The sequence below is a fragment of the Coffea arabica genome, chromosome 2e, assembly GCF_036785885.1.
Source record: "Coffea arabica cultivar ET-39 chromosome 2e, Coffea Arabica ET-39 HiFi, whole genome shotgun sequence".
NCBI classification, from domain to species: Eukaryota; Viridiplantae; Streptophyta; class Magnoliopsida; order Gentianales; family Rubiaceae; genus Coffea; species Coffea arabica.
In genome coordinates, this window is record NC_092313.1 from 68,419,677 (window position 1) to 68,436,387 (window position 16,711).

General features: G+C 32.2%; 1 protein-coding gene and 1 pseudogene across 1 annotated transcript; both read left to right on the plus strand.

Moving 5' to 3' along the window:
* The first annotated feature begins 9,261 nt into the window (after window positions 1-9,261).
* LOC113732760 (gibberellin receptor GID1C) lies at window positions 9,262-12,136 on the plus strand. Its single transcript, XM_027258709.2, has 2 exons — window positions 9,262-9,528; window positions 10,572-12,136. Exons 1-2 carry the CDS (start codon window positions 9,490-9,492, stop codon window positions 11,574-11,576), a joined length of 1,044 nt encoding a protein of 347 aa, XP_027114510.1. The 5' UTR covers window positions 9,262-9,489; the 3' UTR covers window positions 11,577-12,136.
* A 2,879-nt stretch (window positions 12,137-15,015) lies between these two features.
* On the plus strand, window positions 15,016-16,420 carry LOC113729377 (epoxide hydrolase 3-like; annotated as a pseudogene).
* Window positions 16,421-16,711: the final 291 nt, after the last annotated feature.

The window sequence follows — 16,711 nt, forward strand, 5'->3', positions numbered from 1 at the left end:
GAAAGGAAAGGAAAGGCTCATTTTCCTTTGTCTAGGAGTTTTTGAGTAGAAGTAAAAGGGGAGAAAAAGGGAGAGAGATGGAGGAAAAAGTTGTTAGGGGGGGAAAAGGAATTCTATCCAAATATGGAGAGAAAATGAAAGGAAAGTGGAAGCAAAGTTTTGAAATTTTTGCTAGATGCCAAACTTTACCATAATATACCAATAAACAAATTACAAATAATTAACTTCTAAACTCCCCAAACAATTTAAAAATTTTCTCTATCTTTCCCTTCTTTTATTGTTATCATAACTTAAACTTCTCATCCCTTTCTTTTCTTTTTAAAACTCCCAAACTAGGCCTTAGTTTTGGGGGGGGGGGGGGAAGAAAGAAAAAGCCGATAGCCAGCGAAGAAAGGAAATGATTAGCAGGATGCGTACCCGCTGAGAAATCTCAATGGAATAAAAACTCATTTGTGTGCCGAATCCACTCTAGACCCAAATGCCATTAGCCTATCATGCCCAATTATTGGACCCATAAGCTTACTTGGGCCTTTGGGCCCTCATCACCTTTTTAACTGTCAGCTAAAAGATCTTTGTATTCTGGCTCAAGTCACTCCCATCTGGATTAAGATTTTTGGAAGTTTTTCTTTTTTTTTTTAAAGAGTAAACACACATTGTACAATGTAATATACGTGATATATATATATATATATATATATAAAGCAAAAATTTCAAAAAACCCTTTTTTTGGGAAAATCTAGCAATTCAAATGGGCTATTTTCAGTAAACCTATTCCTCGCCTGAGAAGGAGAAAACAAAGATGAAAGAAAAGGGAAAAAGAAGGAGAAGAAGAAACAAGTCGCTCTTAACTGATGGCTAACCTAGCTCTTGAAAACCTAAAACACTTTAGATGGAAGGCCTAAGGTGAAACTCGATTGGTACCTTCGTTCATTGACAAATTGATTTGGACACAAGAAGGAGTTAGGGAAGGACGTAAGAGGAGAAAAGATTCATCCTATTCTTGTCCTATTTAGAAGTTGTCCAGCGGAAACATAAAAAATGATTAGCAATATATATGTAAACATATTTATTCACAAATCTAATACTTGCAACATATGTTTTTATTTATGAAAATCGTAATTGGAAAATTTAGGGTGCATTTAATAAAATTGAAATTTGAAAACTGAAATATAAATTATGAAATTTGAATCCATTAAATTATTAAATTGTTAAATATTAAATCAAATACATTTGAGTGTGTATCACATTCAGTGATAAGTGCATATCTTATTATTTATTTTTTAGAGCAAATTTTACTTGAGAAATTCAGTGTCATTTAATTAATTCATATATTCCATTTTTGGTTATCAAACTCGTTTAAATATTATAAGATCTGAATCCATTAAATTTAAGTGATGAATTGAGTTATCAAACATGGCTTTAGTAGTGGGCAGTTTTCACTTTTTATGTGTATCTAAATGTGCATGTCAGACTCAATGAATCCCAACGAGAAAGTTTAATTCGAATTCATCAAATTATTCGAAGTACTCGAATTCAAGTCATGTTCAAATTTAAGCCTTGACCGAATAAACTCGGCGTCAAGTAAAGTTGGTTGAACTTGATAAATTTTTATCCTTACTGTAAGTAACTCGTGTGAATAGATTTCACTTTTCCGCATTTTCTTCCATTTGTTTTTCTTTTTCCTCTTTCATCAAAACAAATTATTAATTGTTATTATTAAAAACTGAGCAGCAATTAGACGTGCGCTGGTCCCATTTTTAGTCCTAAAAACTAGGGGTGGCAATCGGGTCGGGTTCGGGTTGGCGGGTCGGGTTGAGCTTAAGTATAACAAGGAACCTGCTGACCCGAACCCGACCCGTCAATCCGAAACGGGTCAGGGTACCTGACACGAACCCGAAAATTTCGGGTTGGCGGGTCGACCCGAAATGACCCGAAACTTAATTTTAATTTATTAATTTATCACTGTAATTTCTAATAAAATCAATTTTTCACAAAATTAATTACATCATCAAGTAATAAAAATTTAAATAAATAATTTCAAACCAAATCTAAAATAAATTAAACATCATAAAAGTGTTTTATCCCAAACCAAATATAAAATAAATTAAAACAGCATAAAAGTAAAAAATAACATAATATATTATTTGTCCAAATATAATAATTTTAACTTCACACAAGTTAAATAAATTCATTTAGGATTAAGTAATTAATGTCTTTAGAAAAAAAGAATGATTTAGTTTAGTTAGATAAAATAATTTTAATGTTTATTAAATTAGTTTTAATTCGTAAACGGGTCACATCGGATCATATCAGGTCACCACGGGTTGACCCGAAATTGACCTGTTTTCTTTTCAAGTTCATCGGGTTCGACCCGATTCTGACCCGAACTCCTGAAACCTCAACCTAAACCCATTAATTTCGTGTTAGATTCGTGTCGTATTTTCGGATCGTGTCAGGAATTGCCACCCCTACTAAAAACACAACACAATTTCCCCATAAAAGTACAATTTAAAACCAGTCAAGTCGCGTCGGTTACACCGCAGATAAACCCATAAACTCCCAAGTGAAAAATACACCGTACAAGGTTGTACAATAATAGAAAAGAAAAGGGTACTTATGTCACATCGCATCATTGAAGTGGTCTCCCTCAGCCAGCTGGCTCTGTTTGTCGTCACGCGCTTTCGCGTCGCATTTCAGGCCGGAGACCTACCTTTTGTCCCCTACCCTTTGGACGTCAAGTTCCTCACTTCCTGTCCTTATCCTAGAAAAGAAAAAGGGTTAATTACATTTACCTCCTCGTAGTTTAGCCAAACTACAAACCAACCCTTAACATTTTGCCAAATAACATCTCACCCCTATTACTAACACCATCAAAACACCATAGACGGAAGGCATAAAATGACACATATGCCATCCAACTGAAATAGTTGAATGAAAGTAATTTTAGAAGTTGCCAAGTAATTCGGATGAAGAGTAAAAAGGTAGGTGCAACAAATGAAATTTCTCTACCGCCAAGGATCTTGAAAGAATACAAAAAGAGATCCCAACTTCGAGAGACAGAGGACTGAGTTTCCATTCCTGTCCAAGTTCTCAAATGCCAATGTGCGGTGGCTGAGGACCGCCGCAGTTCTCTCCTCCTTCTCAAACCTTGATTTATCTCCCTATACTAGGCTCCGTTTGGATTAGCTGTTTTTGGATTTGTTTTTCAAAAACACCACTGTAACATTTTGAATCTGAAAAACAAGTCCGTTTGGATTAGTTGTTTTTTGGGTTGTTTTTCAAAAATTATATGAAAAACTTTTACTGTAGATTTTTTTGGATTATTTTTAGAGGTATTTTTGAAACATATTTTTGAGTATTTTTAGAATATTATAATTTTTATATTTTTATATAAATATACATTTATGCATTTATAATACATTTATAGATATTTATAAATAAATATATTTATATATTCATATAAAAATATATAAATGTATTATATTATATATAATACATAATATAAATATATTTATAAATGTATAAGTGTATATTATTATAAATGTATAAATTATAAATGAATATTATAAATATATTATAAATTATAAGTGTATATTATTATAAATGTATAAACTAGTATATTATAAATATATATTAATATTATGTAGAAATGTATTTATATAATTAATATAAATGTATATATGTATTGATATTATGTATAAATGTAAAATTAATATTATGTATATTAATATAAATGTATAAATATATTATATTATATATAATACATAATATAAATATATTTATAAATGTATAAGTGTATATTATTATAAATGTATAAATTATAAATGAATATTATAAATATATTATAAATTATAAGTGTATATTATTATAAATGTATAAATTAGTATATTATAAATATATATTAATATTATGTAGAAATGTATTTATATAATTAATATAAATGTATATATGTATTGATATTATGTATAAATGTAAAATTAATATTATGTATATTAATATAAATGTATAAATGTATTATATTATATATAATACATAATATAAATGTATATTTAAATGTATAAGTGTATATTATTAAAAATGTATAAATTATAAATGAATATTATATAAATGTATAAATGTATAAATTAATAAATTATAAATATATATTAATATTATGTAGAAATGTATTAATATAATTATTATAAATATATACATGTATTAATATTATGTATAAATGTAAAATTAATATTATGTATATTAATATAAATATATAAATGTATTATATTATATATTATACATAATATAAATGTATATTATAAATATACATAAATATTTATATATTATGTATAAATGTACATTTATATAAATGTATAATATATTATATATTATATATTATATAATTTATATAACATATAATAGTTATGTAAATATATTATAAATATATAAAAATATATTATAAATAAAATAAAATATTTATAATATGTATGTATAAATATATAATATTAGAAATGTATAATATATATAATATACATTATTATTAATATAATTTATGTATAATATACATAATTGAAATATACATATTAATATATATTATAAAACAAAATTGAATAAATATATTTATAAATTTATATATAAATAAATGTATTTATATAAATATATAATATTTATTTCAATTGATATAATATATATAATATTATACATAATTGAAATAAATATATTTATATTAATATAATATATATAATATACATAATTGAAATATACATATTAAAATACATAATTGAAATATACATATTAAAATATAATTGAAATATACATATTAAAATACATAATTAAAATATACAAATTGAAATATACTTATTAAAATATACAAATTAAATATACATAATTGAAATATATTTGAAGTTGTTTTTGATATATTGTTTGGATATGGTGTTTTTGAAGTTGTTTTTGAAATACACATTACTGTAGCATTTGGAATGTGAAAAACAATTTTTAAAAAACATGTGCAAAAACACTCAATCCAAACGCAGCCCTAAATTTTTCCGCAACTTTTACAAATCCACTTGATGCACCGCCATGTCTATCGCCTTTCTCCACCCTTGGCTGTTATCTCTTCTAATGGAGTTACACATGTCAAACCAAATTCATGGGTTAGGAAAGAAAACAAACCCGTGCCTTATCAACTCAGTCGGGATCTTCTGGATCTTCTGTCCAATATTTTATATCTATTTTCCTGTCCAATACAAAATCACGTAGTTTCACTTATTATATCTGTTGATATGACACATAGAAAAGAAAGGCTGTTTGGCTACCTTATGCTTTCTTATTTTTTCTTTTTTTTTTAGGTTTCCTTTGTTTACATAACTTTGTTACAATTTCCAAAACCCTATTATTACCGTTACAATTCCCAAAACCTGTTGCCACCATTTTCTGCTCTTCAACAAAATAATTTTTTTTTCTAGTGTAAGTGAAAGCAAATAATTTTGGGAACCTCTATCCAATAAAACAGCCAAACAGTCTTTCTTTTTTATGTGCCATATCAGCAGATATAATAAGTGGAACTACTTAGTTTTGTATTGGACAGGAAAGTGGACATAAAATATTAGATAGAGGATTCCGTCTACAAACCCATCAATAAGAGGGAGTGTTTTTTGGTTTTTAAATCTAAAAGTGAGGGATAAACAAGTGGTTTATCCAAAATAACACAAACTTATATGTTTATGATGACAACGGGAGCATATCCACATATTTCTTCTTGAAATTCCTAGACTTCAACATGCCATGACTGAAGTTAGTCAGTTTGGTGCTCACGATTTAATTATGGCAGAGTCAATGTCAAAAGCTGGCTTTTCTTCTTCTTTTTTTTTTTGTGATAAAATGGTTGACTTTTTTTTTTCTGTTTTTTGTTAGATTTTGCTGCTATAAGTTTATTTTGAGAATCAGTGAAGTGTGTTTTTTCAGATTTTGTGGGATGGATCATGATTTTGTTTTGCAGAGTCAATATCAAGAGCTGGCTTTTCATTTACCTTGATAAAATGATTGATTTTTTTTTTTTCCATTTTTTGTTAGATTTTGCTGCTATAAGTTTATTTTCAGATTCAGTGAAGTGTGTTCTCTCTAATATTGTGGAATGGAGAAATAATTTACTGATGGTTGTAAATTCGAATGGAGACGCTGGCTGTTGCATCCATTTGAGCACTATTTTAATTATCTTGTAATTGTTGGTTCAAAAAAATTTCTTCAGCCCAAAAATAGTGTACAGAATTTTGATAAATTTGGGGTTGAATGTACAGAGGAAGATCATGATTGCAGGCAGTAGTGTTATGTTGATGGCTGGGGTTTTGCCTTTTTTTTTTTTTCAAAAGATAGGCTTAAAAGTTCATTGATGGATTAAGTGTACAAAAGTAGCTCCCTTTTTTTTTTTTTTTTTACTTATCATCGCCTACATTTACACCTACTCCTAGTCCTAATCTAACATATACTAAGAGGGTGACCCAATAGGATCACGAAAAATATATGAGGATTAAATTATCATCGGACCATACGAGTGCACAACACCCATATGAATTTTAAGCAAAGTCACATTAAATGACCTCCCACTCCACACTAAAGGTGGTGGCCAACTCCACAAAAGGGAGTTGGCTCAAAAGTAGCTCTCTTAGTAGGTGAAGATCCGAATCCAAAACAGACAAAAGAGACAAGCTAGAAGTAGTGGGAGCCTCAAATGTTTTACATTGATTGATGGCTGGGGTTTTGCTTGGAGAAGTAAAAAGGTGTCCCGATAGAAAGGTTAGACATGATGGATATTTTGGGCAATTAAAGCGCTCATTTTTGTTCACAACGTTAAGAAGCAAGTAGTCAACATTTGTTGACTAACAGAAGGGGTTATTTTGTTATGAGTTTGTCAATTTTAGGGCCATTTTATTATTTGGCCAAACCTCAAGGACTGATTTGCAGTTTGGTTGAAACTCAAGGGAGGTAAATATAATTAATCCAAAGAAAATTTTATGTTTGCACTCCTCGTCCCTTATTTCTTCTTTTATTTTAAAATCAAGCTAGTAATTTACTACGTACTAATTTCTACTAGAACTTTTTTCCAATCATACATTAGGGTTAATTAGAAGGTGCGCCTTCAACAAATGCGTGATCGTACATTTGCCCTTATCGACATCGCTTCCATTTTAGAGATAGTAGAACTTTTTTTTTTAAAATACTATGTATAAGTTTAATTTCTTCCCTGTAAATGGTTAATTAGACAGCAGTTCCTTCTACAAAAATTTTAATCTCTCCTCGTCAAGTTGATGAGATATGCATTACTTTTTGGTCCAAAAATAATGAGTATTAATTCAATTCTCATATATTTCATCTCCTTCCTTATCGTTAATTTGGATCAATTCACCCTCTATATTGTTAAAATTTCTACGATCTAATACAATATAGTGATCAAATCAACTTATTGTTCTTGGTGGGAATAGGATTTTGGATCTCATGCTGTAAAAGCAATTATTCGTATTTAAAAAAACAAAAACAAGGCCAATTATTTCCTAGTTTGGTGTGACTTGAGCAATTCTTAGGGTGGAGAAGATATAGAATTTGAAGCATAGGGGCTAAGTTACCATGACAGTGTACTAACGGTTTCTCAGCGGGAATGTTAATATCATAAAGATTATTTTATATCTTTTTTTAGGGGAAGATTATTTTATATCTGAAAATGATCCTTGTACGTTCCGTAAGAATAGTGCACGTGACAATTAAAGTTATTAGGGATCATACAGAAAAGGACAAGTCACAAGCTTTAAAAAAAAAAAGAAGAAAAAATTGAAGTGATGGTACAAGAAATTGCTTAATTCTAATTCTTGGCAAATGGAGTTCATATTTCGCATAACTGTTATTTGTTCGAACAGCTAAAACTAATTAATCTCTAGACACCAACAAATCTATACACTATCATAGTTTTTTTTTTTTTTTTTTAAGTGTAAATGGGATGGCTCGAACCCAAGACCTCTTACTTATACTCTTTCTTCCTACCATCCAACCCAACCCTCCTCCCCTATACATTGTCATAGTTAAATACATGTCATATATACGAAATTTGAATTTTAAATTCAAAATTTGAATAAATTGACATTCATTCAAACATGATAGTATATATACTGTTAGGATATAAAAATTAATTCATTATTGAAGAGAAGCACATATCTTAGATGTATTTATATGGATTCATATTTTGCATGCAAAATTTTTGTCATTGTGAGCAAATTTCGTATTTACGGTTGGAAAAGAGTTTCAAATTTAAATAAAAGTTATATATATGCCCCCAATTTAGGGATAGAGTAGGAAAACTAAATCTGTATTTCAATTGATTGGGAACAAAAAGGGTAAAACAATTTATGAGAATTCCAACCATATAGCTTAACATAAATGGATTTTGTATTCATTTTTAACTAGGGGTGGTTATCAAGTCTAGTCATACTCAAGAACTGTTCGTATGCGACTTGATCTTGAACGAGAACATGGCTCGTGAGTTTGTCGTTTGAACTTGAACTTGACTTGAGAAGGCTTGAAATCCTTTCTAAGCCTTTTTGAGCTCAATTATTCAAGTTTAAGCTCAAGCATTTTAAGCGTAAGTATCATAAATCATATAATAGCAAATTTGTGTATAACTAATTACAATTACATATATTCAATGATTATATTATATTAATATATATATACTACTCGATCAGGCTAATTCCAATACTTGACCGATTGGATCCCCCTATTGAGTAGCTTGAGTTCACGTTCAAATTTGGTCAATCTAAATTTGAGTTTGAGTATTTAGCTAAGCTACTTGCACCTTAACTTTTATAACAACTCAAACAAATTCACTAATACAAGCCTTTGGCTTGTTGGTAAATAATACATATATGTAATGATAGTTTTAACATAAATTAAGTGTATAACAAGTGCCAAAAAAAACACCCATCAAAATATTCATTGTAGAAACATAAAATTAATAATGGTATGAAGAATAAATTTGATAATTAAGTAGTTGTGGACATCAACCTAATTTCAAGTATTTCTCTACTCTCTTGTATCTGTGAGTGGTAATTCAGTAATTATGTACCAGCGCACCCCATCTATTTTAGCCTCAGAAAAGACATATATGCTATTGCACCACCGCCCAGCCAAGCATAGCCAAAGTTCACTTACTCATTCCCCATTACCTCTTTCCGTTCACCTCCAATCTCATCTGTATCTTGATATACCCCACAAAGTTTATTCTTTTTCTTTTTCTTTTTTAAAAGAATCACATTATATATATATATATATATATTAAAAAAAATCAGGCATCTATAGTCCAGATATATATAGAAGGGGAAGGGTGGTTGCTGGGCTGGAATCTTGCAAATGTGATCTGCATGCTGAAGTGGGGTATTGTATATTGAATTCTTAACTGGGCTTGTGAATTTGGAGTGGCTATAGAGTTTCTTCCTCTCATAAAAATAAAGAAAGGAGCTTTAGTGATCAATGGCTAGGAGTAATGAGGTTGATCTTACTGACTCCAAGGTATTTACATGTTATTGTTCCTGATTTTCTTTCTTTTTGGCTTTGATGATCAGGTAATTATGTTTTATTACTTGGGTTTGCCTTAGATTCTTAGCTCGTCTGTTGAAATTTGGGTTTTGGGTGAATCTTGCTAGGTGCTCTGCCCCTTGCTCATGCGTGGCTCATTTTTAGTCATTCTGATACTGCATCTGAGAGCAAGCCTTACTTTTTCTGATTTTTAGACATTCTGATTCTGCACCTGCGAGCAAGCTTTACTTTTTCTGATTTTGGGGCTATAATTATGTACTTCAACTCTTGGTAGGGGTAGAGTATTCCTAGGATCTAGTTTGATGATGATCTGTTCTGTAGAAGTTCTTCCTTTTGTGCCAAGTTATTGCATTTCTATCAGTCTTTTTTAGTTTATTCAGTGTTGTACTTATTTTCTGTGTTTTGTGGTAGTTTTTTTTGGCTCCTAGTGGTTAATCTTGTGACTCTCTCATGTTCTCTTAACTTCTTCTCTCTAGATTCCTTAGTTTAACAGAAGTTGTAATGGCAAAGATAAATATAGACGGAGAAAGAAAGCTGCTTGTATATGCAATATTTTGTAGGTTTAATTTGATTTAAAGAGAAATGAGCTACAATCTCCGGACAGGTTGGGGATACTTGGTAGGAGTTATAATTCAGAAACTCTTAGGTATGTAGATTCAGAAACTCTTAGGTATGTAGATTAGCAGTTAACGGAAATGTAGAAGATAAGAGAAATCAAGTGCAAAAAACACCAGCTGAAGTGTTATGTTTAGACTTGTTTTTCAAAACTGCTAGCAAGAGCTTTCTTTAGAAAATTTAACAAACTATAAGAAGGTTTTGACATTTATCCCATTTCTTGACAGGATTTTTTTATTGTGTGTTTTTTTTTAATTATTTTGAACTTAACATGTAGTCTCCGATTTGCTTATTGATCGCATGCTCTGTATAGATTGAGGGTATCATGATTGATAGTGCAGGCTTTGTCAGCTTTGGTACTTTTTATTGTGTTCTCAGTTTTTACTGCTTTTGCATTACAGCGGGTGGTTCCACTGAATACCTGGATCCTCATCTCCAAGTTCAAGTTGTCATACAAACTCCTTCGCCGTTCAGATGGGACTTTTGATCGCCACTTGGCTGAATTCCTTGATCACAGGGTTCCTCCCAATGCAAACCCAGTTGATGGAGTTTACTCTTTTGATGTTATTATTGACCGGGGAATCGGCTTGCTTAGTCGAGTCTATCGACCAGCAGAGGAAGGAGAAGGTTTGCCAACTCTGGCTGAACTTGAAAAACCTATCACATCTGATATTGTCCCTGTCATAATCTTCTTCCATGGAGGAAGCTTTGCTCATTCCTCTGCTGATAGTTCTATATATGACACACTTTGCCGACGTCTAGTTGGTGTTTGTAAGGCGGTTGTGGTGTCTGTTAATTACCGATTAGCACCTGAAAACCGTTACCCTTGTGCATATGAGGATGGCTGGACTGCTGTTAAGTGGGTCAGCTCAAGGAAATGGTTGCAGAGTAAAAAAGACTCAAAAGTTCATATATTTTTATGTGGTGATAGTTCTGGTGGTAATATAGTTCATAATGTTGCTTTAAGGGCAATAGAATCTGATATTGAAGTGTTGGGAAATATATTGCTCAATCCTTTATTTGGTGGAGAAAAGAGAACTGAGTCAGAAGCGCGATTAGATGGCAAATATTTTGTAACCATTCAGGACCGTGACTGGTATTGGAGGGCATATCTTCCTGAAGGCTCAGACAGGGACCATCCTGCGTGTAACCCTTTTGGTCCAAATGGTATAAGTCTTGAAGGAGTTAAGTTTCCTAAGAGTCTTGTCGTGGTGGCTGGTTTGGACCTTCTTCAGGACTGGCAGCTGGCCTACGCAAATGGACTTGTGAAGGCTGGCCAAGAGGTCAAGCTGATTTATCTGGAACAGGCAACAATCGGTTTCTATTTCTTACCTAATAATGACCACTTCCATGTTGTTATGGATGGGATAAGCAACTTTGTGAGTTCTAATCGTCAAATTGTCTAATCGAGGGGGTACTTACTGAAGATTGGCAATTTCTCTGGGTTCATTTCAGAACTGAATGGTAGCATTGAGCACTGAAGTCTGGCATTTCTCTAGGTCCTCATTGTTCTTTTGGGATGGTGTGTGGTTGCTTTGTAAGATTGTATGAATATTGTAGGTACGCTTTGCATGCAATTCTGCTCCCACAGCTGGAATTAGTTGGGTCTCCAGGAGTATTCCTCCTGCAACTATTTCTTAGGATATAGCCTTATCGGCTTCAAGATTGTTGGAACTTAAGCTTACTAGTAGTTTGACGAGTTTCCGCAGCACTGTTTGTAGCAGATCGGCTGATTTAGGATTCAACTTTCCCACTTCTAGACCAGTGAAGAAGGAAACTTTAGGAATATGATTGTTGCAAAACAATTTAGGGCAGGTGCCCTAGCTGATGCTGCGTAGTTAGCTATACTAATAGAGGGCATGGATGGGAAAACATCCCATAATTGTATATACTTACATGCCTTCAAGAACCATGTGAAGGCTATTTTTAGTATTGTGCTGTTATTGCAACATTCATAGCATCTGTACTTCTGGTTGTTGTTAAGTCAATTCCGCCTGCTAGCCCACACTCCATCCTCTCCCTCATTAAGGAGCTGTGGTTTGGGTGGCAAAGAAGAGAAGAGAAAGACGTCTCTGTCTGACGTTTGGGAGTTGAGTCAAAAGAGAAGAAATGGAAGAAATTGGATAGAAAACCAAGCAGCAATGCGAAAGCAAAAGCAAACAAGGTAGAAAAGCAATTGATGATATGTATTCAGATTGCCGCAACGTTAGCCTTTGGACACATCTAAAATCATCTCATTTTCTATATATGCTACCTGACCGCAGGAAAATAAACTTAATTATTTTCTCTCCTTTTCCTTTTTGTCATAACAAGTTTTCTCTTCCCAAACTAAGCTGAAAAGAGCATCTCTCTCTCTCTCTCTCTCTCTCACACACACACACACACACACATACTGCAGACGTTTAATGCTTTTAGAACAGCACAAGAAAATGTAGAACGAAATTTAACATATTTAAAGTAGTAGACGCTAGACAACGAACCTATAATCTCCCACCATGTATTAATCCGGAGTGTAGTGTTTCACTATATGTTCTATTAACTTTTGAGATATGTGTCCAACAAGTAATCTAAATCAGACAACTTTTAACAGTCATCTTCACCAACAATGGCCCCGAACACTTGCAGAGACCATTTCTTCATCGTCAACCGTGATTAGAGCAGGCAAAAAATCCCAAAACCCATCAACTCGTCCAACCCGTCCATTAATTTTAAAGGATGGGTTGGATCAATTGGGTTATGAGTTTTATTGGATTGGGTAAGAACAACCCAACTTATTCATTGGGCGGGTTGGATTTTTTATTTGGGTACCCAATACCCAACTTGTTTAAAAGTAATTCAAAATAATAAATACAAGATTTAATACACATATGCCCAACTATTTACATTTGGACATGTGTTAATAATTCATTAATTAATTTGTATTCAAAATTCTCATACATATATTTTCAATCATTTTTTAAAATTTTTATTTAAAATAAAAAAGAAATTTGAAATAAAAACTCATGCTTATTTTACTTTTATAACAGTAGTTAAACTTGCTCAACTTCTATAATAATTTATTATGCCTTTTAAGAGTATGTTGTTTTCCTCCTCTTTTTTTTTTCTTTTTTTTTGTGGTAAAAATGTGAATAGTTCATGAATTCTCCTCTCATTTATTTCTTAAAAAGTTTGGGATTTTCCTTAATAATTTTTTGGGGACCAATACCAGTACTTTTTACAAGCATATAATATTTTCTGCTTTATATTAGAGCTGTGGTAATTCTAAAAGATTAATATGGCCATAGCATCAAGTATGATCCTAGATGATTCTAATTAATTAGGTGATGAATTATCTAATTGTATCAAATCAATAAAAAAATACCTTCTAATATATATTATATGTATATAGATCATGATATTAAATTCGAATCAATATAGTTGACTTGCAGATTCTATTTTGTTTTGATTAATTATGGCAACTTGGGTATGGCTAGTCCAACGATTTCATTTCGTTGAAGCAAATCCCTCCAATCTTCAACTTCATGAGAAGCTTACAATCAACAAGACAATTAATTTCCCCTCTTAATTAGCGAGTCCAAGAACCAAAATGTAGTAATGTCTCCAGTCATTTAATGGAAGAAAGCAATTTGCATATTAACCCTAGAATGTAGTTATGATGCATGGACCTTTCACAATAGTTTGCAAAATTTCTAGAGTCATGAATCATAAAATTTTTGAGAATATAAGGACTAAAGTACAAACTTATTTTCTATAATTTCAAAATTATTGTACAACAAATTATAGCATTCAATAATTTATATACATAGAATATTACAATTTACAATAAAACAGATATGAATAGTAAAAGTGTTAATAAGTTGTGACAAAAATAAGTTTCAATCAATTAGTAGTATTAAAAAAGTACAAAGTAAACAATTTTTTTAGCTAATCTATTTAAATGTATAATTTATTATCTAAAATTCACAATACAAGCAGTATAAAATATTATTCTATTTATGATGTGTTTCCAAGGAACTTAAGAAGTGAGTGTGTGTTTGTGTGTGTGAAAATATATTTATGTATGTGAAAATGTGTTTATATGTGTGAAAAAAATCTTTTTTGTGTGTTAAAATGTATGTGAAAAAGTTTATATATTAAAATGTATTAATTAATTTGTTGGGTCATATTTGGGTCATGGATTTGAGATAACCCAATATGACCCAACCCAAAATCAACCCAATCTAAAGTTGGTGCGGGTTGGATATAACCAATTTAAGTGAAAATCTAATATTAACCCGCCCAAAACCCGTCCAACCGGCGGAATTGCCAGGTATAACCGTGATCGACCGCCTCCTACAATCCCTGAGCCCTCACTTCTGCCTTGCTAGCTCACTTTACGGCGAAGAAATATTTGCTGAAGAACGCATTGATGTATATACCTTCTGCATTTCACCTTGTGCGTGGATTATATGGGAGCAGTTGTGGCATCCACTATGGATAAGTAGCAACTTTTGGCATACTGATATAGTATTCTAACACATTTTAACCGAAATAGTGGTAGCAGAAAACAAACAAGTGGATTGTTATTCGCGAAAAGTAACATGATTTAGATAAGGTTTAGTTGTTTTAGGAACGCTTTTATGAGTTTATCTAGCATGACATGTTGGACTAGAATATGTATTTTAAGTATTTGTGTCATGTATATTACTTGGTCTTCTCAACCCATATAAATTATCAGTTTCTTTTTGGAAGATTACCATCCACAGTTAGTAGACTCGAGACATTTCATGGGTGCTATTGCGATGAAAATCCTTAACTCTTTACCAAAATCAAACTTCCGCATTACTTTCTTTATAAGTGCTTGAGTCAGAATTTTTTTTCTCACATCCTCTAGAGGGAAAACGAAAGAGATAAAGATGGACAACATAGAGAGCAAGAGTATACGTGCGAGTAGCATAAACATGCACATAGCAGAGCTTGTTGCAGGCCCTTTAGTTCTCTTCCTCATGGTTTTCCAGGACTCCGGTACTCATGGCGCCACCAGATCCTCTTCATGGCAATTCGTGGCTATCGAGCTGTAGCTCCGGACCTCCGTGGCTATGGCGATACCACCGGCGCACCTGTTAATGATAGCTCAAAGTTCAGCACCATTCATGTAGTTGGAGACCTCATAGCTGTCCTTCAAGCTATTGGACCGGATCATGAAGAGCAGGTGTTTGTGGTTGGTCATGACTGGGGTGCATTGTTGCTTCGCATTTATGCTTGTTTAGGTCTGATAAGATCAATGACTTGGTTAGCTCGAGTGTTGCCTTTTACCCGAGGAATCCATTATGCAGTTTGGTCGAAAGCTTGAGGAGTGCATAGGGGGATGATTACTTCATGGGCAGATTTCAGGTTCACTTTTATACTCTTCACTAAATTGTTTTTTGTTTGGACTTTTGGAATTGATGGAACCCACGTTTTTATAATCTTTCTTGTTTAACTTCTTGTTTGGTCAAATTTATGAGAGTATCATAATTTTCTATAGTCTTCAGTCATAAGTTTTTTTTCATATGTACTGTATCGCGTTATGGAATCGAAGTACATTATTAAAGATAGTGATACCAGATCTTGAAGATTGATTATTTTTTTCACAGTCATTGAAAGAACTTTTTTTTTTTGGGTCTAAGATTTATTTGAATTGAGCCCAGGTTTCGAAATGTCAACAAGTAGAAAGAACTAGGTAAACACGAATTCAAGTAGGAGCATTTCCATATTTGTACTAGTTATACTACTTGAATCCTTGATGATTTAATGAATAATAAGGAGCTGTTGTTCTTTGCTCTTTTGTCTATTTGTTGATAAATGTCCCTGATATCTTTTTCTGCCTAAAATCCTGCAGACATTATAGCCAAAGGGGGACACGTTCCAGAAACTACAAAAATTGATCAACAAGAAGAAGCTATGATGTAGTGACCGAACTTAGCCAGGCAACTTATATGCAGACAAAGCAAGAGAAGTACACTATCTTTGTTTTAAAAAGAATTGAAGAATGTGCTTTGACGGTTCCTTTGTGTGCAAAAAGTGGAACAGAAGAGTGGATTAAAGGTTGTAGTGACAGAACTTAACCAGGAAATTCTTACAAGAACTTGACAGTGTCACGGTTTCACAGAGGAGCTGATGAATATAATGTCCATTTGTATTTCAGGGACCAGGTGAAGCAGAGGCTGAACTTGCTCAGATTGTTGTTAAAGAACTTTTTCAGAAATATGCTCGCATATTGAACTCCTGATCCTCTGTTCTTCCCCAAGGGTAAAGCTTTTGGCCTTTCACCTGATACTCCAGTTGTCTTGCCTTCTTGGTTGACCGATGATGATGTCGGTAAATTTGAGAAGACAGGCTTCATGGGATCAGTAAACTACTATCATGTGTAACTACCCTTCCAACATTATTGGAGTTTAGTATCTTTCGAAAGTTTATATGTACATCCTCAGTTCTGTCAACTTGCTTTCTTTTTTCATTATATAAATCCTTGCAGCCCTAACTCCCTAAATGTTCTTTTCGAAGCAAATGTCAGTAAGTG